The sequence below is a fragment of the Eptatretus burgeri genome, chromosome 3 (genome assembly GCF_056783735.1).
Source record: "Eptatretus burgeri isolate ZD-2024b chromosome 3, Ebu_testis_v1, whole genome shotgun sequence".
Lineage (NCBI taxonomy): Eukaryota > Metazoa > Chordata > Myxini > Myxiniformes > Myxinidae > Eptatretus > Eptatretus burgeri.
Genome location: NC_140963.1, coordinates 105,023,084 through 105,050,994, shown reverse-complemented (window position 1 = coordinate 105,050,994; position 27,911 = coordinate 105,023,084). Strand labels below are relative to the sequence as shown.

At 41.0% G+C, this 27,911-nt stretch overlaps 1 protein-coding gene across 1 annotated transcript in view; it reads right to left on the bottom strand.

Moving 5' to 3' along the window:
- The window catches only part of LOC147030578 (uncharacterized), a 263,534-nt gene that overhangs the window by 86,532 nt on the left and 149,091 nt on the right, over positions 1–27,911 (bottom strand). Inside the window, 5 exon segments of the mRNA XM_085872191.1 lie at positions 2,689–2,769; positions 6,781–6,861; positions 8,165–8,189; positions 21,933–22,001; positions 22,081–22,216. Coding sequence (XP_085728317.1) covers positions 2,689–2,769; positions 6,781–6,861; positions 8,165–8,189; positions 21,933–22,001; positions 22,081–22,216 — 392 coding nt within the window.

The following is a 27,911-nucleotide window of genomic DNA, read 5'->3' as shown; positions in this document are numbered from 1 at the left end:
TGTATTAAGCTAACTGAAATTATGTCAAAAAAAATAAACACCTTGACTTATCTCCAAATGAAGAGAAAGAATTTGAAGAAACAGGATTTGTCATATATGCTCAGAGGCTTTGGTAAAAACTGATAAAAGGGTTAGGGATCATTGCCATATAACAGGAAAATATGGAGGAGCAGCTCATAATAATTGTAATCTTAATTATAGAATCCTGACATTCATACCTGGATTTCTTCATAATAATTGTCATTATGATGCACATCTCTTTATAAAAGAACTAAGTAAGACTCCTGGAAAGATAACAGCAATTCCTAATACAGATCAAAATTGCATCTCATTTACAAAACAGATTTATACTTATGAAATGGATGTAAATACAAATATTAGATTTCTTGACTCTTGTAAATTTAGGACAAGCCCTCTAAGTTCTTTGGTTTCAAACATCTCTTTTTTCATATACTTTCTCGTCAATTTAGGACTGAAGCCGACTTGGATAGACATTTTTCTTCTTTCTAAAAAGGGCATTTACCCATATGATTATATGGATTCCTTTGAAAGATTTAAAGAAACAAGACTTCCTCCTCAAAAGTGTTTTTATAACAAGTTGGGAAGATGTCATATTACAGGTGAAGAATATGAAAGAGCAAAACAAGTTTAAAAAGAGTTTGAGACAAAGAATGTGGGTGAACATCATGACCTTTATTTATTAACTGATGCTTTATTACTCGCTGATGTGTTTGAGAAATTTAGAGAAGTTTGTTATAATAAAGATTCCTATGGACTTGATGCTGGCCATTATTATACATCTCCTGGACTAGCCTGGAGCGCTATGTTAAAAATGATGAAATAAGCCCTTGATCTTCAAAGTGATGTGGATATGCTCTTGATGATTGAGAAGGCTAAAAGAGGAGGAATTTCACAAGTTTGTTCAAAGAAATATGCAAAGGCAAATAATAAATATCTTCCAGACTTCTTACCTGATAAGCCCACATTTTACTTCATGTACTTTGATGCTAATAACTTGTATGGCTGGGCAATCTTTGAATCTCAACCCTATGGTAATTTTAAATGGGTGAAAGAATACGAGTACAAATCTATCTTTGATCATGTGATCACAAGTCAAGAAGATTTAGATAAACGGGATTATGGATATTATTTTGAAGTAGATTTGAACTACACGAGAAAACTTCATGACAAACATAAAAACCATCCTTATGGAGCTGAAAAATAGATCCCCGATCAATAGCTATTCGGTGGTTATCAACAACTTTGTCAGTTCTTCAAATGATTTTAAATATATTCCCACGACTAAATTACTAACAACATTGTTTGATAAAGAGAAGTATGTTTTACATCAAAGAAATCTAAAGCAATTTGGAGAAGCAGGACGACAAGTTGAAAAAGTACATCGGGCACTAAAGTTTAGTCAAAGTCATTGGTTAGGTAAATATGTTGATTTTAATACGAGGATGAGAACAAAGGCTAATAATGATTCTGAGAAGGACTTTTACAAGTTGATAAATAATTCTGTATTTGGTAAAACAATGGAAAATATAAGGAATGGACAAAATGTAAGACTTGCTACAACTTGGAAGCAGGCAGAGAAGTTGCTAAATAAACCAAGCTTTAAAAGAGTAAAAATATTTACAGATAATTTTTGTGCTGTTCATTTGAATAAAGAGAGTATAAAGATGGATAAACCAACTTCTGTGGGAACATCTGTTTTAGATCTTTCAAAGTATTTAATGCATGATTACTTTTATAATAATGTAAAGAAATGATATGGTGAGAATATTGCATTGCTATATATGGATACGGATAGCTTCATACTTGAGACAAATACAGATTATGTTTATCAGGATATGAAAGAAGATAAAGATATTTATGATACAAGTAATTATGATCCTAATAACCCACTCTTTTTGAATAAGAATAAAAAGGTTATTGGTAAATTTAAAGATGAATTAGGTGAAAGGATACAAAGTGAATTGATAAGTGTTATATCAAAGGCATATGCTTATAAATACATTACGAAAGGGTTAAATGAATTCAAATGTGAAAAGAAACTTAAAAGTCGAAAGAAGACTGTATTAAAAAAGACCATGAACTTTCAACATTACCTTGAATGTACATGGAAGAGAAAGGATGTTTATGGAGAGATTAATCTTATTACAAATTATAAACATGAAATATTCTCAGAGACTGTTAGTAAGAAAGCTCGAACAGCATTTGATGATAAAAGATATACGAGTGATGGAATAAATACATTACCTTTTGGGTTTAAAGTACAAGTATTAATTTAAAAAATGGGGTTGGGGGTTTTAACAGGCTACCGCTGCATTATTTTTAAATGATGAGGAGATTAAGTTATTCCTGAAAATCAAACAAACATTTTCGTATCTCTATATGACGACTCAATTTGATTCAAGAAATGATCATATGAAAGGGGAGTGAAGCCCAGCCCCCAGCAGGGGGAGTAGTATCAAAAGGGAGGGCTATGACGAAGTAACGTGCTCCAATTTGAAAAGGAGAAATATGAGGGAGCGTAAGCGAGAGAATATTGCGACTTTGAGAAATAGTACACATTTCTGCATCAAAGCCTCTGTCTTCATACTACTAACAAATATATTTTTCCTTCAAACGCAAGCGATAATTTAATATCTATGAAATGCAATAATTTTGTTTTCTACTGACCGATGATGGCTTCATCCGTAGCATTATTATCCAAAAGATCACCCAACATATGTGTCTTTGCTTCCTGCAATTTTGCTTGGCCTGCAAGAGAAGATAACCCAAACAACTTCATGATGCATTTTATACAATATCATACAATGACCTTCCAAAGCGGCAACAGAAATAAATAAAAATAAAAAGAGATTCCTTGAATTTCAATTGCAAATGATACATCTGAAACAAATGTAATTTTCAGGTACAGTACCGAACTATATAGAAGAAAAACAAATATTATTTTAAGATGACATTCCAATTTAAATGTAAAAGCACCTTTAAACATTTGTTTTTCTTGAGCTCCATTTAGTTATCACTCTCAGAGACAACACCAAATGTTGAATTTCCATTGCCTTGTATTGAAAGTTCCGATAACGTGTTACGCATTCCAAAGTATTGTCAGATGGGGAATGGGGAAGGGGGGCCTTCAGCCCCAGTGACATAGGCTAAGCTCAGAAAGCCTCGAGCAGTTGAGAAAAGCATTATAATGCAAATGGGATGCCCAATCTAACATCCATCCGAGGGATGGGCTGTGAAAGACCAGGGTGACAGTTATAGCTGGGGACAACAACATGGTTATAATGCATGGATGATTTTGAAATATCGCAATATAATGCCCCAGCCCCTTTCGGCCTGCTCGAGAGATAAATGCACACGTGAACATCCCCATTCACAACGAAGCCTTGAACCCTTGCAATTATTGAGAAAACTTTAAGCACTTATTGTGTGTGAAAGACTGCAAATAAATTTGGAGGGTCAATGTGCGAAAAGTGACACCAGCAGTGACTCATTCAAGTATTCAGGTAGTGATATTTCCATCATAGAAGTAGCATTTGGACACCATTCAATTACCCTTCTTTGCATCTCATTTCAATGGATCACAAAATAAAGCTGGGAACATTTTCCCGTCTTTCGCACAAATCTATATTTTCATCATGAGCACGAGTGTTTTGTTTCCCCATTTCACTTGAGTACCTGAAGAAAGCAAGACACTCACAATGCACCATCTTCCTGATTTATAATCTTGCATATGCAGTGCAAAATCATGAGCAAAAATTATTCAGATTGCCAAGGACTCATAACACCCACTCCATCCAGAAATGAAATATGGTGTCAGTGAATCACTCGCACGATGCCATGCCTTTTGTCGTTTCTCTACCCTAAACACTGCCTCCCTCCGACAGGAGAAGTGGTGAAACCACTTGCACTATGCTTCATGTACAGACAAAAATTGCAAGTTATCTCACACTCTCCCGGAAGTGGGGTGATGTATTTCATGCCCAAGACCTGGCTCTGGGTTCCACCAGCTTGTGTGAAAAATTTGGTGGAGATAGAGCAGGCCGTTCTCTATAAGGTAGGTTCGTTCTTACATACTTGCATTCAATTAGCATATTTTAGTTTGATTTGTTTAATCGTAAAATATAAATTTTGAAAAGTAAATGTTCATTTTTGTTGCTATGTTGAACTTCGAAACCAGGAATGCACCAAACGTCAAACTTCTTCTTGAATCATAATTTAATCTTAAAGTGAAATCCTTTTCTTTCTTTGTACAGTGTTTCTGCTCATGGACAAGCTAAAACACAGAACATGAAATGGTAGTGATATTTCCAAAAGTTCATGTTGATTTCATCTTTTCATTGACATAACTGTTCAGTTAGTTACATGCCTATAAAGTCGAAGTGAATGTAAATCTGCTGTGGGGAGCAGCACCGCACTGCACAGTAGATTATTGGACCAATGTATATTCACATTTTGAAAAAAAAAATTCCCGATTTTACTGCTGTTTTTTTCTGGAGCATAACATAGGTTATTATAGAACATTACATGTTGTCTATATCTATAAAACCTATATAAATGCCAAATGCGCAATAATGTTTGAATGGACTAAACGTCATAAACACAGCACACATAATGCTGAATGATACCTCATTTAAGAGCTATTTGGCCAAGAGAGTGCATGAGGAGGTCTAAAAATATTGATATTCATGCAATTTTGAGGTGTGTGCATTTGTGTGCCTGGCAAACATGGGTGGTGCATAGGCTCAGCATTGCTGGTTCAAGCACCTACCGGAAGAAAAAATATATATAATCACAAACTATTGTCAATTCCATCCAACGTGTTATTACCTTTTTGTCGATTTACTTCACAGAGAAACCTTAGCACTCTTAACAGTGAGTGACTATGATGTGGACTTGGAATTGGGAGGGGAGAGTTGACGACTTCAAGAAGAAATGTGGAGGAGAAGACAGCGTTGGGATGGGAGGGGGTAGATAGGGGACAGAGAGCTATTCAGTGGGGGTGATGAACGAACCTAAGTCTGAATACTTAGGGTTGAGCACTTGGGGCTGGGGGGGGGGGTGGAAGAGGGCATGAGGACTTGAAGAAAGAAGAGGACAAGAACCTGAAGAAGGTTGATGCTGTTGTCCTGTCAAAGGACATTCCTAGCAAACTCCCTAAACATTCCACACACTTTTATGATCAAATTCTCTCACAACAGCAGAGTGGAACCAAGTTATCTGCAAGTACAAGATAAAATCATCAAAGTGTTATTATGGTCCAAATTGCATGCACTGCATGGGCTGTTTGTAAAACAAAGCCCTGTTATTGCCATTATTTTATTTTATATCCGTATCACCTATGAGCCGATCACGCATTCCGGAATGCAACTGCGTGATTGAGTGGTGTCCTGCTCGATCTGCCATGTTCTGAAAGCTGTGACAATGCATGTTCACTCCATTCAAGAGAACGGCAGGCTCTTTCTCTCTCCAACAGTACTACTCAGACTCGGTAGTGTAATCGTTTGAGTGTCCGCTCTGAGTCTGGGAGGTCAGCTGTTCAAACCGAAGCTGTGTAGTTGCAAGACTAAAAATTACCCCCGTGTGGGGGTGACGGTCATCTCTATAATGTTTTTTACTATCATAAATCGATGAACCGTTGCCAGATATCTCCTACATTGAGAGACGAGATAGGTTTTGAAAATGGCGACTTTCACAACTTTCGTGACCTTGATCCTGACTTCGAATCCGGGAAAAAATATGTCGTTGGGTATCACTCATCGACCTCTACCCACAAACCAAATTTCATCAAGATCGGAAGTAAAAAGTTTTCTTTGTACCGGGAGGTGTTTTTGACCATCTTCCAGGTTACGTGGCGGCCAAACGGGACGGAAATTCAAAAATCTGTCCAGTTAGATACAAAATAATATTTTTTACTATCATAATCAATAAACAGTTGCCGAATATCTTGGAGAATGGCAGACTAGATAGGTTTTGAAAATGGCGATTTTTATAACTTACGTGATCTCGTGACCTTGACCCTGACCTTGAACCCGGACAAAAGTTATATCGTTGTGCAACACTCATCGATCTCTACCCACATACTAAATTTCATCAAGATCGGAAAGAAAAATTGTTGACATACGGATGTACGGACGGACGGACAGACATTTGGTCCGGCTTTATTGGGTCATCGCGGTAGAGATGACCTAAAAATGGTACATGCTGCTTCCTTGCTTGATGGTCAGCATTTATGAAGGATAGAGCATGCACAAACAACTAGGGCACAGGCTTTGATGGGCCGAGTGACCTCCTCCTGTGTTGAAGTTACTTGTAAGTGAACTCATTATATTGTATTTTTCACTGGTACCATCACTAAATACAACTATGGAAGAAACAGCTGGCATGTTGGAACTGCTCCAAAAGGTATGGAAGTTGCTGCAATGAAAGTGATGCTATTTTATGAATAAAACGTAATCATCAACAAGAACAGCACTCGGTGGAGCGTATACCTCTGCCAAGCTGAATAGTTTACATTTTGCATCCCACTGATTCATGAGCCGGATCTGCATCTGGACCTTAACCCAAATCAAACCGGCTTGTTCTTGTCACCGACCCAACCGTCCAATTCCGGTGACAGAGGTAGCAATTACAGAAAGAACATCAATGATAGGATGTTAAAAAAGTAGAAACAGCATAATTATGTCAAGAAAAATCTTTTTAAAATACAGGTAAGGAAAATGACAACATCGGGCAGCACAAAACTTTATTTTTTTAACTGACCTTTAACAGCTTCTTTCATGGAAGCATTTTTTGGCTTATCTGGTAAAGTCTGTGACTTGCTTTCCTGTGGTTTGCTTTTGTCTGCAAAAGAATGAAAATTAAACAGTTCACCAAATTATCTTTCCAGTCTCATGTGATAATGTATGCTGACTGAGTGGCAACATCAAATATTTGAACAAATTCCTTCATTTCAAAAATGGAAAACATACGATTGTCATTCAAAAAGTTCGAGGGACGGGGTATTCGTTGGCACCCAAGAGCTGCGGTGTTTTGCTCAATATAATCTTTCATGTACGTTTGATATGTGCAATGAGTTTCATTGATGTTACATTGTTTGTTGTTTTAGAGTATAATCCAGAGGTTTGCCACGTCATGCAGTTATGACATGGCAAAGCTCTGGATTATACAAAGAAAAAAAAATTTGAGCAATGGTGTCAAATATTTATGCGAAGGTAACAGCTCCAAAGAAATTCAAAATGTACGGTGAACCCTTTTTTTATGAAGGACCACCCTCGTATTCCACTGGAGCAAAATGGATGCTGACTAAGTGTGGATACTAGTCCTTCCAAGATGAACCCACGTCAAGATGGCTGACAGATGCGATCAACCCACAAACTGTTGTTCAGGTCAACGCATTAATCATGGAGGATTGTCTTGTTATGGTCACAAAAGAAGAATTTCTCAAGGCATGGTTTTTACTGTCACCCGTGAACACTTGGACTTGCCCAAGATACCAGCAAGATGTGTCCCCAAAAACTTCAGCAGTCACGATCAAAACAATGGCCATCATTTTGCAAGCTTCTCAAACAGTTTAAGGCAGTTTCGCAGACTTTAATCATCCTTCTGAGAACTGATGACGAGACATAGCTAAGAAATGACAGAAAGCGTGCTCTCTGAAAGCACAATGTACTGTATTTCTGCAAAAGGTGCAACGATTCTGCCTGCAAGTCCTGCCAAGAGCAGTTAGCTTGGTTCGGTGTGTGCATTTACTGAGAGTGCAAAAGTGTACGGTGGTGCCCAATGAGTGAAAACGTAGCCTCAAAAGATCCTGGCATCAGGCACGAGTCAGGCTCGAGTCCATATTCGAATGTCATCACAGTACGTCACGGTATAATACGTAACGTTGCTTGCACAGCTTACGTGGAACATCCACTTATGAGCACATCATATGCAAGCTTTTGTGACAACATTTGTGTGGCAAGTGACGACCCAGTGTAAGACATATAGTTGTGTGACAGTGCATTTGTATTTTAGTCAGCACTCAACCATTGCCATGGCTTGCAGGCAGAAACACAAAACAAGTTCCAGAAAACAAGTCATCTGAAGTAATTTGTGCAACAAAGTCACACGAGTCGACAAGATTGTATAATCCTGTCTTACTCACCGCCGAGTCCCAATGCTGCCTCGGCCTGGAAAGTTTTCCCCAAGGAATTTCATCAATTCCGGGGGAAAAAAACAAGCAGGAGAGTTTAGTGATTATCTGTCGCCACTGTAATGAAACACTGGAAACATTCTGTTATTGCAAGGCAAGTAGCGCCAGCAACCTTTCATAAGACTCCATCAAAATATCCCCTTCTTCAGCACAGATGAAGAAGGGAACATCAAAAAATAAAAACAACAAATATGCAGTTTAGGGAGGCAATGACATTCATTTCTAAACAGTCCCCTCAATGGTCTGTCATGCAAATGACAGCATTCAAACTTGTACCTCATTCACGCGTTTAAAATTCAATGAATGAGGAAGTAAAACAATAGCGAGTCAATAAGTAAAAGCACCTTTCGATGTTGAATCATCAAGTAAACAAACAATTCAAATAAACCAATGTCACCCGCAGGGTGACCCGTATCTTGCCAAAAGGTGACCACGTGTGACTTCTTTAAGGTCACACTGAGGTGAACAGAGCTGCTATCCACCAGGAGCGACTCCTTGAGGAACATCTGCCTCCGAGAGATTCCGATGAGAATCGTTCTACAGAGTAACCATGAAAAATGTGTTTGCCTCATAACGTCACCAAATGACATCATAATGTCTCAAGCTTGACATATCTAGAAAGCACTCATCGAGGTGTTCAATTTGAGGTACTACACGATATGGTTCCAAAAACTTGAAAATTTGACCTTGGGGTCAAATATGTTTGACCTCAGGCGCTAACCATGAAGGTCAAGGCCAATCGCCACCAAAAACTAATGAGCTGAGCGCCAGACCATATACTACATTCCCATAAATTTTGGAGACGATTTGATTAAAATTACTCAAAAAATAAGGGTTTCGTCGACTCCCCTGATTTGCGACAAAGTGACCTTGACCTTCAAAATTTTATGCGCTGAAAGGGACCTCTATAGGCCTCTGATATGCGAAGTTACAAAAATTTCCAATGATAACTGTGCTCTGCAGAGTGATTTATACTTGATTACAGACAAAAATAAAAAATAAAAAAATTAAAAAAAACATATGAAGGTCAAGGCCAATCGCCACCAAAAATTAATCAGCTGAGCGCCAGACTATGAACTATATTCCCATTAAGTTTGAAGACGATCCGATCAAAATTACTCAAAAAATAAGGGTTTCGTCGACTCCCCTGATTTGCGACAAAGTGACCTTGACCTTCAAAATTTTGTGCGCTGAAAGGGACCTCTATAGGCCTCTGATATGCGAAGTTACAAAAATTTCCAATGATAACTGTGCTCTGCAGAATTTTTTATATGTGATTACAGACAAACAAACAAACAAAAAAACATACAAGCTGACTAACATATCTTGCAAAAACTTCGTTTTGGCAACATAATAACTTGTGTTGTAAAAGTTTTCCCCCCTCTTTCTCGATAGATATTTTCTTCTACTGAGATTTTAACAACCTAAATGTAAAAAAAATTGTATATTTGTGCAATAGTTATGTATTAAAGTGATTAGTGCACTTTTTTTGTCTTGTAAAGACTTTTCAAAAGGTCCAAGAAGATGCAAGATAGAAGGGAAGAAGCGGGGATTAAATTCAAAGAAATCATTACATGGTCCATGCGTCCCCATAAGTTGATTGCAGATACAAAGCGCCATTAAAAAATGTGCCCATAATTGCATTTTCCAGGATTTGAAATTTTTACCCCGCCTCTTGGGGCGTGGCCAAATACTGTCGTGGCCAAAAATATTGGCACCCTTGCACTTTTTTCAAATAATGCACCTTTTCTTCCAGAAATTTGTTGAAATAAAAAAATATTTTGGTGTCCACATATGTATTTCTTTGGTTTGCCATGGAACAAAACAAAAAAGTTGAAAAAACAACTAAATCTTAGCTTATTCCACACAGAAATCATAAAATGACCCAGACAATGTTATTCGCACATTTTAAAAGTGTTGAGAAATAATTAGGTTTCAAGCAGGTGATTCTCCTATACTTTGGAATTGAACTCACCTGTGGTGAGTTGCAGGTATCTGCAATATAAAAACCACTCATTCAACGAGTTTGAATAGAGAAAAGGAGTCATTCTGCCATTTTGTGTCACTGTGTACCGCAATGAGCATGGAGAAAAGAAATAAAAACAGAGAATTGTCTGAGGTCAGACACAAGATTGTCGCCAAGTATGGACAATCTCAAGGCTACAAGTCCATCTTCAGAGACCTTGATGTTCATGTGTCCATCATGCGCAATGTTATCAGGAAATTTAAGGCCCATGGCACCAGCCAACCTCCCTGAAGATGGCTGCAAGAGAAAACTTGATCGAAGATTGCAGCGAAGGATTGTTCAAATGGTGGAGAAAGCACTTCGATCAACTGCCAAACAGATTCATGATGAGCTTCAGACACAAGGTATGACAGTTTCAACTCACACCATCCGTTGTCAACTCAATGAAAGGGGGTTCTATGGTAGGAGACCCAAGAGGACCCCACTGCCGAGAGAGACATAAGAAAGCCTGACTAGAGTTTGCCAAAACACACCTGAACAAGCCAAAACCCTTCGTGGAGAATATCCTGTGGACAGATGAGACCAAAGTAGAGCTTTTTGGAAAAGCACATCATCTCTATGTTTACAGAAAACAAAATGAAGCCTTCAAAGAAAAGAACACCTTCCCTGCAGTCAATCATGGAAGAGGTTCAGTGATGTTTTGGGGTTGCTGTGCTGCCTCTGGCACTGGATGGCTTGAATATGTGCATGGCATCATGAAATCAGGAGATTACTCAGGCATTTGGAGCACAATGTTCAACCCAGTGTCTCCATCGAAGGACATGGGTCTCAAAGCAGGACAATGACCCCAAACACACTTCAAAAGCACCCAGGAATGATTCAAGACAAAACACTGGACTGTTCTGAAGTGGCCAGCAATGAGTCCAGATCTAAATCCCATTGAACACCTCTGGGGAGATCTGAAAACAGCAGTTGGGAGAAGGCACCCTTCAAATCTGGGAGAACTGGAGGAGCTTGCAGAAGAAGAGTGGGCAAAACTGCCAGTAGAGAGTTGCAGGAAGCTCATTCATGGCTATAGGAAGTGTTGACTGCAGTTATTTTGTCCAAATGCTGTGCTACCAAATATCAAGTCGAGGGTGTCAATAATTTTGTCAATGCCATTTCCTTTTATTTTCTGATTTAAAAGGATATATTAAATTCTGAATCAAAAACAAACGTACTGCAATATCAACAGTGAAATAAAGAATTGCGGAGACAAAATACTTTTGCCAGTTTCAACATATTTTTCAAGAAAATTGTGAGTGATTTGAAAAAAGTGCAAGGGTGCCAATATTTTTGGCCATGAGAGTATGACTACTCTTGCACCTTCTTGTCAATGTGTTGACCTACCAAGTTTGGTGAATTTCTGCCCAATCATTTCAGAGGAAATAGCAAGACGGACAAACAGACAGAGACAGACGGGGCTGATTACAACATCCTCCTGTATTTTTTTTTCGAAACATGTAGGAATAATAAATGGAACCAACAACAATCTAAGGCACCCTCACCCGAACAGCAATTGGCAAGGCGTCAGCAAAAAGTATAAAAATTCTCAAGATTCCTTTAACTTCACAACTTTAAGTCAACAAGCCCATGTGGAGATTTAACACTTGCAGCAATGTTATAGGAACCAGAACAAGCCAATTCTAATTAGCTAATTAACACTGTTGGTGCTAATTGCTAATGATGCTAATTGCCTCGCTCAATCCACATATTGTCTCATCACAGCCACTTCTTTAAATTCAGTTGCTAATTCGGTTTTTGTGCAGATGCTAATTGTTACTAATTCGTGCAGATGGGTATCAATGCTGCCATTTTGTGTTTTTGCTTGCAACAAGTGACATCATGTGGCTGTGACAAAATTGGTTGTTGGTGTTTTGTGAGGTAAAAGGTTATCTGTGTTATCAAGATTAGGTTTATTCTATTGGAGCCTTCTTAATGTAAAGGAAAAGAAAAGTGCTTTCACTAATTAATCCACTCTTGTAAAACAAACAGTTTACAAATAGAGGAGAAAAAAAAATGCTGGTTGTGACATGACAATTCAAGTTCTGGGAAGCACTTGAACAGCAAATTGGAAGAAAGCTCTTTTCAGATATTTAAAAATTATAAATATTCTTAGAAGCAGCTTTCTCTACCAATACAGGCTCTTGCCACCTGCCATCACCTTTGCTCCTCACCCCCACCCCCTCCCCAAAGAAAACAAACACACAAGTACTGAAGTCTAAAAAAGCAATAAAACTCGTTTTTAAAACAAAAAGGTTTTAGACAATTAGTTGTTCAAAACATGCTTCCATTAAAAAATATTTGCCACTTAAAGAGGTCGTTTAACCGATGCAACTTTTCCATCAAAACCAGAAAGGGCTGCGCTGAGTCGGCCTACAAAACACTATAAATTACAGCCAAGTTTACAATGTACTGCAGTGCAAGGGTTCATCATGGTGTCAACTGATGTGCAAAATTGGGAATGCCTGTTTTGGGTGCATCATCTTTCAAGCCTGTTGTACAACTGGTGGAAATGATAGCTTGTTGTTTTTCTTCCTCCACAAGAGCAAGGCTCATGGAAGAGCAAGAAATGAATTTAAAGGGAATAGTTTTTTTCCAAATAAAGAAAAAATAAAAACCTTTGTCATCTAAAGTGGTGAGTGCCACAAAGGACACAATGAAGAATGACTTAAATGTCACTGATCTCCTTCCCCTTACCTTCATCGCTCCAAGAGATCTTTGGTGGAAGTAATGTTAAAGGATTGACATTTAAGTGTGTTGAGTGAGTGCAAGGCGAGTAAGTCAGTGGGCTATGTTGTGTGGAGCAGTGCTGCATTGTGGGGATCGTGCGGTTTTTTTATGTTGAAGGCTCCAATCAGACTATTTTGTCCTCATTGAGCCCAGGCCTTAAATAAAAGAACTTAGTCGGTAGAAAAGTGAAGCAAGAGAGAAGTCTCAGAGTTTTCAAGGAAGTGAAAAAAAAATCTGCTTTTTGAAAAGGGAAATTCATAAGTGTTTGTAAAGACATGAGGGGGTAAAGAGTTCCAGAGTTTGGTAGTGAAGGGGAAGAAACAAACATCACAACAGCCCACCCTTGAGTTGCCAATGGCCACACAATAATCATGTGATGTGGTGGTTTGTCGAGTATTTTGTAGTCTCGCTAACAGCAGAGGTACACAAATAGCAAGATCTCGAGATCAGAAACCGAAGTAATATCTGTAGAAAAGAGAAAGAGAGCAAACTCTGCAGTGTAATTTGAATGGGTCGAGTTTTGAGGAAAGATTGGGAGAGTTGAGAAGTCAGATTCCTTTGGATTAAATTCCATCCAGTAAGTATGTGGAGCCAGAGCCTCCCCAGATGTGAGAGCAGTACTCTATACAACGATGAATCGATCCTTTATATCGTTGAAGCAACTGTTCAGAGGAGATGAATCTTCGACATATGAACAGGACTCCTAGTTTCTTCGAGGCAAACTTAGGTATTGTCGTAATGTGTGGATTCCAGGATAAATTTGATGTTAGAGTGATACCTCGTAGGTTTATCGTATCACATGGTGTAATTTTGAAGCTTTCAAAGAAGATTGGAGAATTGAGAGGAGCTACAGAGAGATATGGGAAGAAATTTAGTTTTAGAAGCATTAAACTTACCTTGATTACATTTGTTCCACTGGGAGATCTAGTACAAATCCGAATTTAAAGAAGTGGCTGTGATGAGACAATATGCAGATTGAGCGAGGGAAGGTGGAGCAGATGTGAAAAACATGGAGGAATGTAATGTTGAGTCATCAGCTTATGAGTGCATTTGGTTATTTGTAGAAGAAAGGTCATTGATGTTTTTAAGTGTTGGAGACAGGATAGAACCCTGAGGAGACTGCTGTTGATCAAGAAGGAGAGAGATGTTGAACCATCAACAATTATGGAGAGAGAGCGGACGGAGAGAAAGGTTGTTTTGAAAGAGCAGAGTGAATGAGCAAAGCAAAGCAGAGCAAAGCGAATCCAGTGTAAATAGTGTTTGAGGGATGGGTGGTGACCACAGTGCATTTTGGCAAGGTACACTCTCATTTCTACAGACGGCTGTTGTGTATTGGGAAAAGGGGCATTGAGGATGTTGTTCGGGGTGTGGTATTGTATTGAGGTGGTGCTTCGGTGAATACGATGTGTTTTTGGTTTTAAAAAGGAGGAGGAGGGATATTGTTGAATATGTTGGAGTCATGATGAGCTGTGGAATCTTTGTTTTGAATGTCTGATTTGGGGGGGGGGGGGTGGGGGGGTTGCAGGAATAGACAGTTGCAGGAATGAGAAGGGAGCGCATGCTACTCGAATGAAACTGCATACCTCGCATTTCTTAGTGATAGTGGATTGGGAGTATTTTTGATTCAGTCTGGAGGTGATTGAAATTTGTAGATATTCACCTTTGCCACCAACGGTGGATGGAGGTTAGATCTCACCACTGTTTGTCTGTCTGTGAGCAGGCTATCTCAAAAAGTTGTCGACAAATTTGGATGACATTTGGTGGACATGTTGTGTGACAAGGACGAATTGACGAGATTTTTGTTCCGGTCAGGATGTACACTACCGGTCAAAAGTTTTAGAACACCTCCATTTTTCCAGTTTTTACTGAAATTTAAGCAGTTGAAAGTTTCAATGTAATCTGAAATTTAAGCATAGAACAAATAAACAATTGCAGATAACAAATAAATCATGGAATCGTTTTGTTGAACAAAATTTAATCTAAATTTGTGACTCATCAAAGTTGCCACCTTTTGCAGAAATAACAGCCGAACATACTCATGGCATTCTTTCTCAGATGGAAATCAAATATTGTTCGGAAATTTCTTCCCAACACTGTTGCAGAAGTTCCCACAAATGTGTTGCACTTGTAGGTTGCTTTGCTTTCACCCTTCTGTCCAGTTCATCCCAAACCAGGTGATGGGGTTTAAGTCTGGAGACTGTGCTGGCCATTACATGATTTGAAGCCTACCGTCTTGTTCTTTTCTTCTAAGGTAATTCTGACATAGCCTGGAGGTATGTTTTGGGTCGTTATCTTGCTGTAGGATGAACCCCTGACCAATTAGGCGTAGACCAGAGGGTATTGCATGGCGCTGCAAAATGCTGTAGTAGCCCTCATGGTTCAGGGTGCCAGTCACTCTGTGCAAGTTGCCGACTCTGGATCCAGCAAAGGAGCCCCAGATCATCACGCTTCCTCCTCCATGCTTGACAGTTGGTGTCACACAATGAGGAACCATCCTTTCACCTACTCGACGGTGTACAAAAACCCAGCATGATGAACCAAAGATTTCAAATTTTGATTCATCAGTCCATAAGACCTTCTTCCAGTTTTCAGTAGTCCACTGATGGTGCTTCATGGCCCAGGCAAACCTCTTTTTCTTATTTTGCCCTCTTAGCAATGGCTTTCTTCCTGCCACTCGACGTGTCAAACCTGCAGCTCGAAGTCTTCTCTTCACAGTTGAAACTGAGACTTCCTTACTTCGACCAGTGTTAAGCTGTGCTTGAAGCTGCTGTCCTGTGAACCGCCTATCACGCAAGCTGTTGACTCTCAGAAACTTGTCTTCTGATTGTGTTGTGGCTGTGAGTCTGCCAGACCTCTTCCTGTCAGAGTTTAAGTGCCTTTTGATGGTGTAGGAAACTGTATTCACTGACACCTTTGGCTTCTTTGCAATTTCTCTAAAGGAAAAACCTACACTTTTAAGGGTTATAATGGTCTGTCTGTCTTCCTTTGTTAATTGTCTTTTTCTCGCCATTATGATAGCATTATATGACTTCCTGCAGTGCAATATTGGCCAAATAATGCTTCAGAGGTTGTAGCATCACAGTCTGTTCCAACACTGCTTTTATGTTGACAGAGGGTTTGTAACTAATCAACAAAAGTTGGGACACCTGTAGGAATTGTTTGCATCAACTGTCAAGGCTTAATTTACTTCCATTGCTGCAGAACAGCTGCAGTTACTAACCCATTACTTGTTCCCTGAAAAGGGTCTTTTTCAACAACTCTGAAATTTGCATTATTTTTCAGTTTTTGGTGACGTAAACTTTTGTTTTTCAACCTCTGGCAGTTTACCGCTTAGCTTTATACTGTTACGGTTGTGGAAATTCGCATTACACAATAAAGGGCCCTCAGGTGAGATATCTCTGTAAGTACATGTGTAGTTAGCCCAAACCCATTGTATAGAGGGAATTTATGTGATCCATCCGGGCTGCGACACTTTGAGTTAGCCATTTTTCTGTTCTATCTTTTATTTCAAACAAACAGCATCTCAACAACCACGCCATCCCCACCACAGTGCCAACCACACTCCAACCACGCCACCTCCACCATCTATGCCACCACATCTTCGCCACTCGCCATTCAGTAGGCCCCGTGCAGTTATGATCTCCGCGGAGGAACAAACAAAAACCAACAACGATGCTCGGGGGCTTTTCCCGCCTGTCTCTCCCGTCGAAATTCTCCGCGCTCGGTGTGGGGGAAGTGCGATCTGAGCCGGGGGTCAAAGGTGAGAAAAGGTGGGGGCCTCTTTTTGGGGGAATAATTCCCTGGCTCTGAGCCAAGACTGACTCCCTCGGCCCCCGCACGGGGCAGGGTGGAGGGAGAGCGAGAGGGCACGCCCCCCTTCGAGAGGCTTCTCCAAGAATCTCGAATGGAGGCGGGGCCGAAAACAGGGCGGAGCGAAGGGCAGAGCCCCGCGCTACAAAAGGCGGACAACACGGACCTTGGGGGGGGTCGAGTTGCTAAGAGAGTTGGTCTTCGGTTGGTCGAGTTGGTTCGAGAGTTGGTCTTCGGTTGGTCGAGTTGGTTTGAGAGTTTGGTTCTTCGAGGCTTCCTGTCTGCTTGTCTTGTCGGGGGGAAGAGGTCCTGCGCTCGCGGCTTGGCGAGCGACCTGTGAACGGAGGCACGGACGGCAGACGCGACAGCGCCGGTTGTGTGGTGGACCGGCGCGTCCGGACGAGGAGTGCCGGAGAGGGTTCGCCGACCGCGAGAGGAGTCGGGGCCAGGCACGACCACGCTGACGGACGTGGGAGAGGGACTCGACGGCCCACAGGGAAGTCGCCACTTTGCTTTTCCTTTGGGTTTGTGTAAATGACTGTGGGTGGCGCCTGTCTCCGTTAAAGTAGTATTGTTTAAGTGTTGCCATGTGTCGGTTTTAGTCGTGGTATTTCTTTGGCTTATCGTTACAACTGTGCTTGACTTGCTTTATTACCTTCGCATTCTGTGAAAGGTTATGTTTTGCTCGGCGTGTATTTATTTATTTATTTATTTATTTGTAATCTTGTGATTCGTATAACTCAAACAGTATTAAACCGAATTGCATGAAATTTGGTGGGATGATTGGTTATTAGCCAGGAAGCATTCGATTAGATTTTGGGATCGTTCAGGTCAAAGGTCAAGGTCAAGGTCACGAAAAGGTCAAAATCGTCTTTTACGATAACACGGTCAATTTTTATTCAATTTGCATGCAACTAACGCCAAAATGTTCAGAATTCAACGCCTCATCTTGTGATATGCAATATGACACAATGACGCCCATACTCTTGTTACCGGTTAGGGGTCAAAGGTCAGGGGGGTCACGACCTTGAAAAATGCGGTTTTTGTCATAACGCGGTCAATTCTTGTCTGCTTTACATGGACCCAGCACCAAAATGTTCAGAATTTAATGCCCAATCTTGTGACACAATGACGTCATAACACATGTCACCGGTTGGGGTAAAATGTCTGGGGGGGGGGGGTCACGCCCTTGAAAAATATGCGGTTTTCGGCATAATTCAGTCAATTCTTATTCGATTTGCATGAAACCAGCATCAAACGAGATTGCCTTCTCTTGTTGAAACGTTGTAATCATCGAGCTTGCGAGTGAAGACTCGCCAAAACGACGTGAGTTGATTGTTGTTAAGTCCGTAGCCCCCGAAAGTCGGGGGGGGTCATGACATTAGAGATATGTGGTTTGTGTCATAAGACCATTCATATGAAACCAGTTCCCCACACTCATACCAAGAACAAAAAAAGTAGTGGCGGCGAAGGTATGCGCTCTGAGTGCCCGTTCTAGTTGTACATTATTATTGTGACTGTAAATACGTGCCTTCTATGCTGTCTGTGTGTGCAATTAAACGTGCTTGTGTAATTGTTCCCGCTCTGCTTCGTCTCTTTTCCTTTTTTATTGACCCTCCATCTTGCATCACGTAAGGGGTTCGTAGTGGGTTTAAAACGCCCGGTAATTAATCGGAACAGTCAAGGCCGACGACAACACCGCTCGGTTATCATTGTAGCACGGAACGGACCGCTTAAGCGGTTCGTGTCCGGAATCGGCCTGTGGCGTGGTACGATCGCCCGGTCGACCACTCGCGCAGGTACTTAGGTAGGTCGAATTTGGCGCGCAACCTTATCCTGCGCGGGTGGGCAATTGGCACGATTGTGGTGGGGTTAAATCCCCACCCGTTACTAGCTCCCGGCGTTGTTCCGAGAGGGTCACGACTGAATTGTCCATTCCTGTGGGCGAGGCGGCCGCCATTCGAGTCGAGCGGCCGATCACACGCCGGCAGGCGCGAATTCGCAACAGTACAATTTCAGGTTATTCACTGGACTTGAACTGCTTAAATTTCAGTAAAAACTGGAAAAATGGGGGTGTTCTACAACTTTTGACCGATAGTGTCGATTCGGCCTATCAGTGGGATACAAAACAAAAACTGTTCAGCCTGGTGGAGGAATGCGCTCTCAGAGTGCCATTCGATTTACCTCTGCCAGCGAAGGTGGAAGGAGGTTATGTTTTCACTCCTGTCTTTCTGTTTGTTTATTTGTCTGTTTGTGTGCAGGATATCTCAAGAAGTGGATGGATTCAGATAAAATTTGGTGGGCAGGTTGGGTGTGTGACGAGGACGAACTGATTAGATTTTGGTGAAGATCCGGATCCGGATCTGACTGTTCGAATTTTTTAAGTGATTCTTCACCCTTAAGAGATGGGGCCAAAAAGACATACAGCATGATGTTTCATGCCATCTATCATATAAAGTGATTCTTCACCCACCCCTCTCTCACCTTTCATTTGGTGGTTATCAGTTGCTTTGTTCCTTTTCTGTTTCATCCCCGCTTTCCCTTCCTCTTCTTCCTGTGTTTCATTCAGCTTGTGTGTAGCTTGATCACCCATGGGTACTCCCCCTCCCTCTTGATCTCACTTTCACTTGAACTCTGCTGTTGGTGTTTCCCCCTTTCATTTTGGTCCCTTCCATTCTGCTCTAGCTATTTCCACAAGCCTCGATGATGCATACAAAAAAAAACAAAAAAAAGACTTTTTTCTTCCACATTCCATCTCCCTGTATATTGGGGATATTGGATTCTAACTCGTGACTGTATAATGATCGATTAGTTTGTTCACTGGTTCTGGATTTCTTGGAATTGTACCATTAGGGTTGGTTGTGCTTCATTGTCAAATGAAGGGTGGTGCTTCGTCGTTTTTGGATGTGTGAATGCTCGTAATAAATTGTTCTTCATAAATTTTTTCTTTTGTTTGTTTTATTATTTGATTTTGATGTACCACTCTTTAAAGAGTATTGGTGCTCCCGAAGCAGGTTCTTGGCAAGAGTTATACTGGGCGGTTTGCCATTGTCTTCCCAGTGTTGCTTGACCATGCTCTAACCTAATAAATGCTGAGCATCAAGCAAGGAAGCAGTATGTAAAAAATTTTTCGAGAACGTCTTTGGCATAACTTGGCCAGGGTTTGAGCCACTGACCTCCCAGCCTTAGAGCGGATGCTCCAACCATGACACCACAGAGTCTGGTTTGTTTGTTTCATAATTAAATTTATTTCTGAACTTGAATGAATTGGTTGGTGATGGTACTGTTTATTGTGTGAATGTTATCTTTGGCTGCTGGTGTTTCTGTTTTACTCTGTTTGAAGTGAGTTTGTTTTTAACCAATTTGTTAATTTCTGGGCTGAAATTGGAGTTGAAGTTTATGTGTCCACTTGGGACAAGTTTCAAGCTCGCTGTTATTATTTTGTTGATAAATAAATACCCTAATGCTTTATCGACGGTGCTGAAGAATTGTATGTTAATAGTGGAGAGATGCTGTGAATAGTGGCCAGTTGAATTTTTTGCAGTTGTTATGTGTTCTTCTCTGGGTGGGTGGAGTGAAATCAGTAAATTGAAGTGTGATCATGACAGGAAGGTGATCGGAAGATAAGTCGTGAACCGTTTTGCATGAAGTGATTGTCGCTAATAGTGAAGTGAGTGCATAGTGCTAGGTCAGGAAAAGTGGGAATGTCATTTGATCTTTGCACAAGTCTTGTAAGAGGGTCATGATCGTTTAGAATAACCAGTTCCTCCAACTGATACAAAATAAAGGGATCTCTCTTATCAGTTATTTGGGAGGAAAGCCAGAAAGGGTGTTCTTTGGCATTGAAGTCACCAACAAACATAAGCTGGGTATATTCAGGGATGATTGAAATGGTGGTGGACAAGAGTTTTGAGGTGGTATGTAGATGTTGATTAGGTTGTGGAGAATTTTGCCTATTGTGATTTGGATGGAGAAAAGGCAGAAGTATGATCTATACAATAATGAGCTTATCTGTACATCTGTGTCTGGTTGATGACTTGGGGTTGGAAGGGGGGGTTGAGGACTTGGGGTTGGGAGGGGAGGGGTTTGAGGATTTCAGGGGAGGGGTGTAGGACTTGGGTTTGGGAGGGGAGTTGATTTAGTCACACATCTTTTGGGAGAACATGGTAAGACAATATTAAATTACCATGATGTTGAACTGATATTTGCATAAAATTGTTGAAATCACATTTTACATTTCATGGAATTTCTATAGTTACCTGGTAGTGACTTTATATTGTTTCATGTTGTGAGTAGTGTTGGGGAATAGGATGTTTTTGTGTGTGATGGTGAGGGCTCCAGCACCCCTTCTATTATTGGGTCTGTCTGGTCTGAATGCAGTGTAGTTTGTGAATCCACATGTGAAAATTGAGGTTGCAATAAGTTTGGATTATTGGATCAGTGAAATGTCGATATCATGCATCTTTAATAAATTTTGCAGTTCTTTAATAATCAGGAGTGTTCACCTACTCAGGGCCCATCAGCACCCACAATCATGCACTTACCCAACAGGCCCATGCTATTACTACTTAGAAATAAGTAGTTTATTTATTCCAAGAGAAATCTTTTTAAAACAGGAATGCAAGTGCCAAATTGCAGCAAATGAGCACAGCTCAGAAGGTAAAAATAATGCAAGCTTTACCAAAGAGATTTGAGGGATTACACAATCAAGGTTGACATTGGTGCGATTTTCCATTTATATCATGAAAGTCCCAATGCACTGCTACGTCTTTGTAAAACAGCAAGTAATATATTCGATACTGAATGAGGCTGTGTTAAGATTTGTTTAGAATGGAAACATATTTTATGAGTCGACCATGTCCCAAAATCTTCTTTTTATTTATCTATTTTTAATAAGATTGACCTTCCTTGTGTGATGGGCATGTTAGAAAGCAAAACTGGTGGAATTAGTTGTCGTCTGCAGTGGCACACGACATCAAACTTGTTTTAAATCTGATGAGAGTTTGGTTGTATTTTTTCTTTGGGAAACCACCCCGATTTAAGAGTTTTCAGGATCATCCTTATTATTGTTTTCTAAAATTGGAGATTTCCTCCCCCACTCCCTCAATATCACTTCCCGTCAGTTGCGCTTCAAATCTCCAAAGAATGTTTGGAGAACGATTCAGCACCTACCTTTCTGTGTTTCTGGCCTTTACGATGCTCCAAAAGGGTTTCTTCAGATGTGCAACCCAAGCTGCAGATCTGACAGAAAGATAATTGAGGTGAAATGAAATTGTGCATCACTGAAAAGATTGTGAAAAAAAACAAGAAAGTGTCTTACCCAACACCAGTGATTGAGGAGCACATCATTGTGTGCAACTTTGGGTTCATTAGGTTCATCCTCTTGAACACTGGCCTCGTCACTTTCCTTTGGGGTTGAGGCAGCTACATCTGATTTTTCTTCATCCTCTGCCATCCTTTAGCACACAGATAATATCAGGTTAACTCACTGAAAAAGAAAGTAAATGTCTTTCTTTTTTGAAATCCCTCATAAATACACAACATGGCCAAAAATATGTGTACACCTGCTCATCCAAAATCTCATTCCAAAATCATGGGCATTAATATGGAGTTGGTTCCTGCTTTGCTGCAATAACAGCCACCACTCTTCTGGGAAGGCTTTCCACTAGTTGTTGTAACATTGCTGTGGGGATTTTCTTCTATTCAGCCACAAGAGCATTAGTGAGGATGGGCATTGATGTTGGGTGATTAGGTCTGACTCGCAGTCGACGTTCCAATTCATCCCAAAGGTGCTCGATGGGGTTGAGGTCAGGGCTCTGTGCAGGCCAGTCAAGTTCGTCCACACCGATCTCGACAAACCATTTCTGTCTGTATGGACCTCACTTTGTGCATGGGGGCATTGTCTTGCTGAAACAGGAAAGTGCCTCCCCAAGCTGTTACCACAAAGTTGGAAGCACCGAATTGTCTCAAATGTCATTGTATGCTGTAGTGTTAAGATTTCCCTTCACTGGAACAAAGTGGCCTATCCCGAACCATGAAAAACAGCCCCAGACCATGATTCCTCCTCCGGGGCATTCCATGTCAAGTGTACACACCCTCCCCGACACGAATACCTCATTTTTCTCCCCATATGTCGGTCATTGATTCACTTGGGTGAAAAAACTCAAAATACCAACTTTTAGACCTGTGGGCCCATCGGGGACCATTTTAGGCGCCACCCAAATTTTGGCGCCCCCGGCTGTCCCACAATCTTCCAGAGGCCATATCACAGGTTGTAGAGGTTGTAGTGGTCCGATTGGCCTGATCTTGGTATCAAAATGCTCATAAAAGCGAGATCTTTCGAATCGCGTAAAGTAAAATCATTCTGAAACTAATTCAAAAAGTTATAGTTTGGGGCGCCCTTTGACCTTGGGCCCCCGCTCCCCAGCCAAACCTATGGTCCCGATTTTTTTGTGTGAGAATATGAAGGGGTATACTCCAACACCTCAGCATAAATGAAAATGGGATCTCAAAGGGTTCAAGTGTGATGATGGTTTTATTGTTCAGGGACTCGGGTGCTGGACACACAATACGCCACAATACATAGCACAATATTTGAACACAAGATTTCTAAAACACTATATCAGTATATTGAACATAAATTTTTCCACATGCACATGCAGGAACTGGAAGTGATACGAGTATGAGTAAGAGTTTTTCCTAGCAAATTGTAGTCAAGATTTTTTGCCAACCAATGTTTTATTTGACAGCTGTTTTTCTTTTTTACTGATTGTGTAGGTTCTACCTGTAGCAGTTTTTGGTTCTACGGAAAGAAGTATATCAGAAATGTCTAAAATGCAGTGATCTTCAATGTCAGGAAAAAATAAACTATTTGAGGGCCCGTTTGGGTGAAGAAAATTCACTTTCACCCCATGAGTGTCCTGAAAGGCTTCCATGATGCAGGCAAGCCACCATTTTCCATCATAGTGCACTGTGACATTACCTGAGAGTTTCCCGTTAAAAGTTGGTGTAGATTTTGAAAGAGCTGACTCGATATGGTGTTCCTCGATGAGGCTGAATTTGTGTACTTGAAGAGCAGTTTCAGAAATAGGGGTGAAAGCATGAAGTTTTTGAGTTCCAGCTCTGGTTTTGGCCGTTTTTAACCTTTCTTCCAGATTTCGTTCTTTCTCGTCATACGCCTCTTGCATCCAGTGACCGAACTTCATTTCATTCAAACCATTTTCAGCAAAGGCAGAAAGATCTTTTGGAGAAATAATTTGACTGTCGTAAGGTCTACACAGGCTCTCACGTGTTGTTTCTCATTTGACTGTACCTCCCACGCCATCTGAAGGGCCCTTGCCATGACTTGTGGCAAAAAATGCCATTCTGCGTCAATACCATACTCTGATTTGTGACAACATAGGTTTATGAAGGCTTTGCAATTCTTATATTGGCCAGCGCAACCGTCTGAGAAATAGTAAAGTTTCTTTACATTTCCAAAGCAAGATTTCAAGTGTTCAATGAGCATTCTTTGGAAGAGGTGGACTGAGACAACATCGTGAGTATTGCATTCTGATATAATCGTGAATGAATCGTGGTTTAATTTGCCATAGTCCGATTTGAAATAGTAAACCCAGGGGTGAATTTTCGCTTGAGAGCAGTTCCAATGGAATCCTTGGGCCGCATCCTGTACGACAAACAAATAGTTCTCTGAGAAGTCTCCAATAATGACAAATTCTCCTTCACCGATTTCGTCTTTCTTATTTTTCAGAAACTGAGATTGGGCCTTGGCAATGAAGTCGTGTCTCACTAATTTCACCGCGTTTTCAAAGAATTGATGAATGAATTCTTCCAAAGGCAGGACCATGGAGCTCAGTTCAGATCTGTCGGTGGATGTCCACCGTGTAAACTGAATGTCATCAATATCCTCAAGTTCATAAGCACTCCGTAGCTCGGTTTTGAAGTCTTCAATTGATGGGCAACTTTCACAAGTTTTGACATAACATGCCGCTTGTGCTGGGTTACAAACTATGCGTGATATCACATGATGATAGCTAGGAAGTTCGGCTATCTGTGGAATTTTGGAACCAAACATCATGAGTTTCACATTTTGAAATGTTCCATACACTTTCATACACTGTGTGTACTGCCATCACAGTACACACAGTGCATTACATTCCATACACTGTGTGTACTGCCTGAACCGGCCAGAACACACTCCAAGGGACAGAGCATGGCGAACTTCGTGAATCCAACTTTCAAGCCAGGGTTCTTCTCTTTGAATTTCTGAAACAGTTCCTTGAGATTGTTTAGTACCAGGCGCTTTTGAATTTTGTCTTTTCCATGTTCATTCCTGACCACCACACATTCCTTTTTTCCCGGCATTATTCGGCTGACTTCATCACTTCGGTAAAATTCAGTTACGGCGGGTTTCACTTTGTCAGGCAATATTTTACCCTGTTTGGGATTTGGAGATGATAGCATACCATTTTCTTTCTCTAAATTTTTGGCTTGCACAGCCATTCCTTGGGAGCAACTGAATTCACTCATCATCCCTCTGATGCTCATATTCCAAGCAAATATTGTCAGTATATCTATTTGCAATGAACGGCTCGAAGCAACCTATTTTTCTTTCAGGCTTTTGATCACCTTTGGCATGCAGTTTTCATCACATTTTGATGCTGTATTTTGTGTTTTCTCCGCAGTGCTTGGTCCAGCAACTAGTTCAAATTTCTTTCGCACAGAATCTTCCACTTTACTTTGCTTTTCAGGAACGTACCCTGGGTTCCTTTCCGCCTTTGTTTGTCGAATGGGCTTTCGCCTATCATCGATAATGACTGGTTTAATCGGTCAACTTCTGCTTCTCGCTCAAGAACCTCCACGTCCTCATCTGTCGAAATAGATTCTGCAATGCCTTCGATATTACCTTCTGATGATAATTTTGAACTGGTCGAAGATGATTCTTCAATACGCTCTGGTGACAACTAAGAAAGTTTTTTTTTTCTGCACGAAGTACAAAGTCTGTCATCTTTTTTCACCTTTGAAGAAAATTTCATCAATATATTATTTGACACATTGCGAAGACCTTTTCGTTGTTTCGTTTTATGGCAGCTGAACGGATCGCAACAGTATTTTCGGAACTCCTTTCGATCTTCAGTCGCCATGCTTACTGCAAAATATGCAAAAACTGAGATTTACGAGCATTTTGATACCAAGATCATCCAAATCGGACCACTACAACCTGTGATATGGCCACTAGACCCCGGGGTCAGTATAATGTGATTGTGGGTCAACCGGGGGCACCCAAATTTGGGGGGGTGGGGCCTAAAATGGGCCCCAATGGGCCCCTAGGTCTGAAAATTGATATAATGTTTCACCGTGGATACAAACACTTGCACAAAAAAAAAAGAGTGAAATCTGAGACGGTGTCAAAATTTCACTGAAAAATGTGTTCACTTGACATGGAACGCCCCCAAACCCAGATTTGTCTGTCAGACTTCCACATGGTCAAGCATGATGCATCATTCCAGAGAACGTGGTTCCACTGCTCCAGAGTCCAATGGCAGTGAGCTTTACACCACACCATCCGACGCTTGGCATTGCACATGGTCATCTTCGGCTTATGTGAGGCTGCTCGGCCACTGAAACCCATTTCATGAAGCTATCGACGAAGAGTGTTTATGCTGACGTTGCTTACAGTGTCAGTTTGGAACTTGGTAGTGAGTGTTGAACCAACAACAGACGATTTTTCTGCGCTATGCACTTCAGCACTCGGCAGTCCCGTTCTGTGAGCTAGTGTGGCCTACCACTTCACGGCTGAGCTGTAGTTGCTCCTAGACATTTCCACTTCACAATAACAGCACTTACTGTTGACTGGGGCAGCTCGAGCAGGGCAGAAATTTGATGAACTGACTCATTGGAAAGATGGCATCCTCGACGATGCCACGTTGAAAGTCACTGAGCTCTTCAGTATGGGCCATTCTACTGCCAATGTTTGTCTATGGAGACTGCATGGCTGTGTGCTTGATTATATACACCTGTCAGCAATGGGTGTGGCTGAAATAGCCGAATCCACTAATTAGAAGGGGTGTCCGCATACTTTTGGCCATGTAGTGTATTTGCTCAATGGTGTTTAGAATCTATAAAAGCAAATGGAATGAAAAAATATATATATATATATTATATTGGTTCAGGCTGCAAGACAAAATAAAAATAAAAGACCCGTATCTTGCCAAAAGGTGACCACGTGTGACTTCTTTAAGGTCACACTGAGGTGAACAGAGCTGCTATCCACCAGGAGCGACTCCTTGAGGAATATTTGCCTACGAGAGATTCCGATGAGAATCGTTCTACAGAGTAACCATGAAAAATATGCATTTGCCTCATAACGTCACCAAATGACGTCATAATGTCTCAAGCTTGACATATCTAGAAAGCAATCATCTCGGTGTTCAATTTGAGGTATTACACGATATGGTACCTAAGATTTCAAAATTTGACCTTGGGGTCAAAACCTTTCGACCTCCAGCGCTAACCATGAAGGTCAAGGCCGATCGCCACGAAAAATTAATCAGCTGAGCGCCAGACGATGAACTATATTCCCATGAAGTTTGAAGACGAACTGATCAAAATTACTGAAAAAATAAGGGTTTCGTCGACTCCCCTGATTTGCGACAAAGTGACCTTGACCTTTGACCTTGAAAATTTTATGCGCTGAAAGGGACCTCTATAGGACTCTGATATGTGAAGTTACAAAAATTTCCAATGATAACTGCTCTGCAGAGTGATCGATACGTGATTACAGACAAAAAAAAAACAAAAACATACAAGCTGACTAACATATTGTTGCGAATTCGCGCCCGCCGGCGTGCGAACGGCCACGTAACTCGAATCGCGGCACGTCGCCCACCGGACGGACAATTCTGTCGTGACCCTCTCGGACCAACGCTGGAAGCTAGTCACAGGTGGGCCTTTTGACCTCACCACAATCGTGCAAATCGGCCACCCGCGTAGGATAGGGTTGTTCGCCAAACTCAACCTACCTAAGTACCCACGCGGATGGTAAACCGGGCGATCGTACCTCGCCGCAGGTAGACTCCGGACACGAGCCGCTTGGGCGGCCCGTTCCGTAATATCGGGATAACCGAGCAGTGTTATCGTCGACCTGGACGG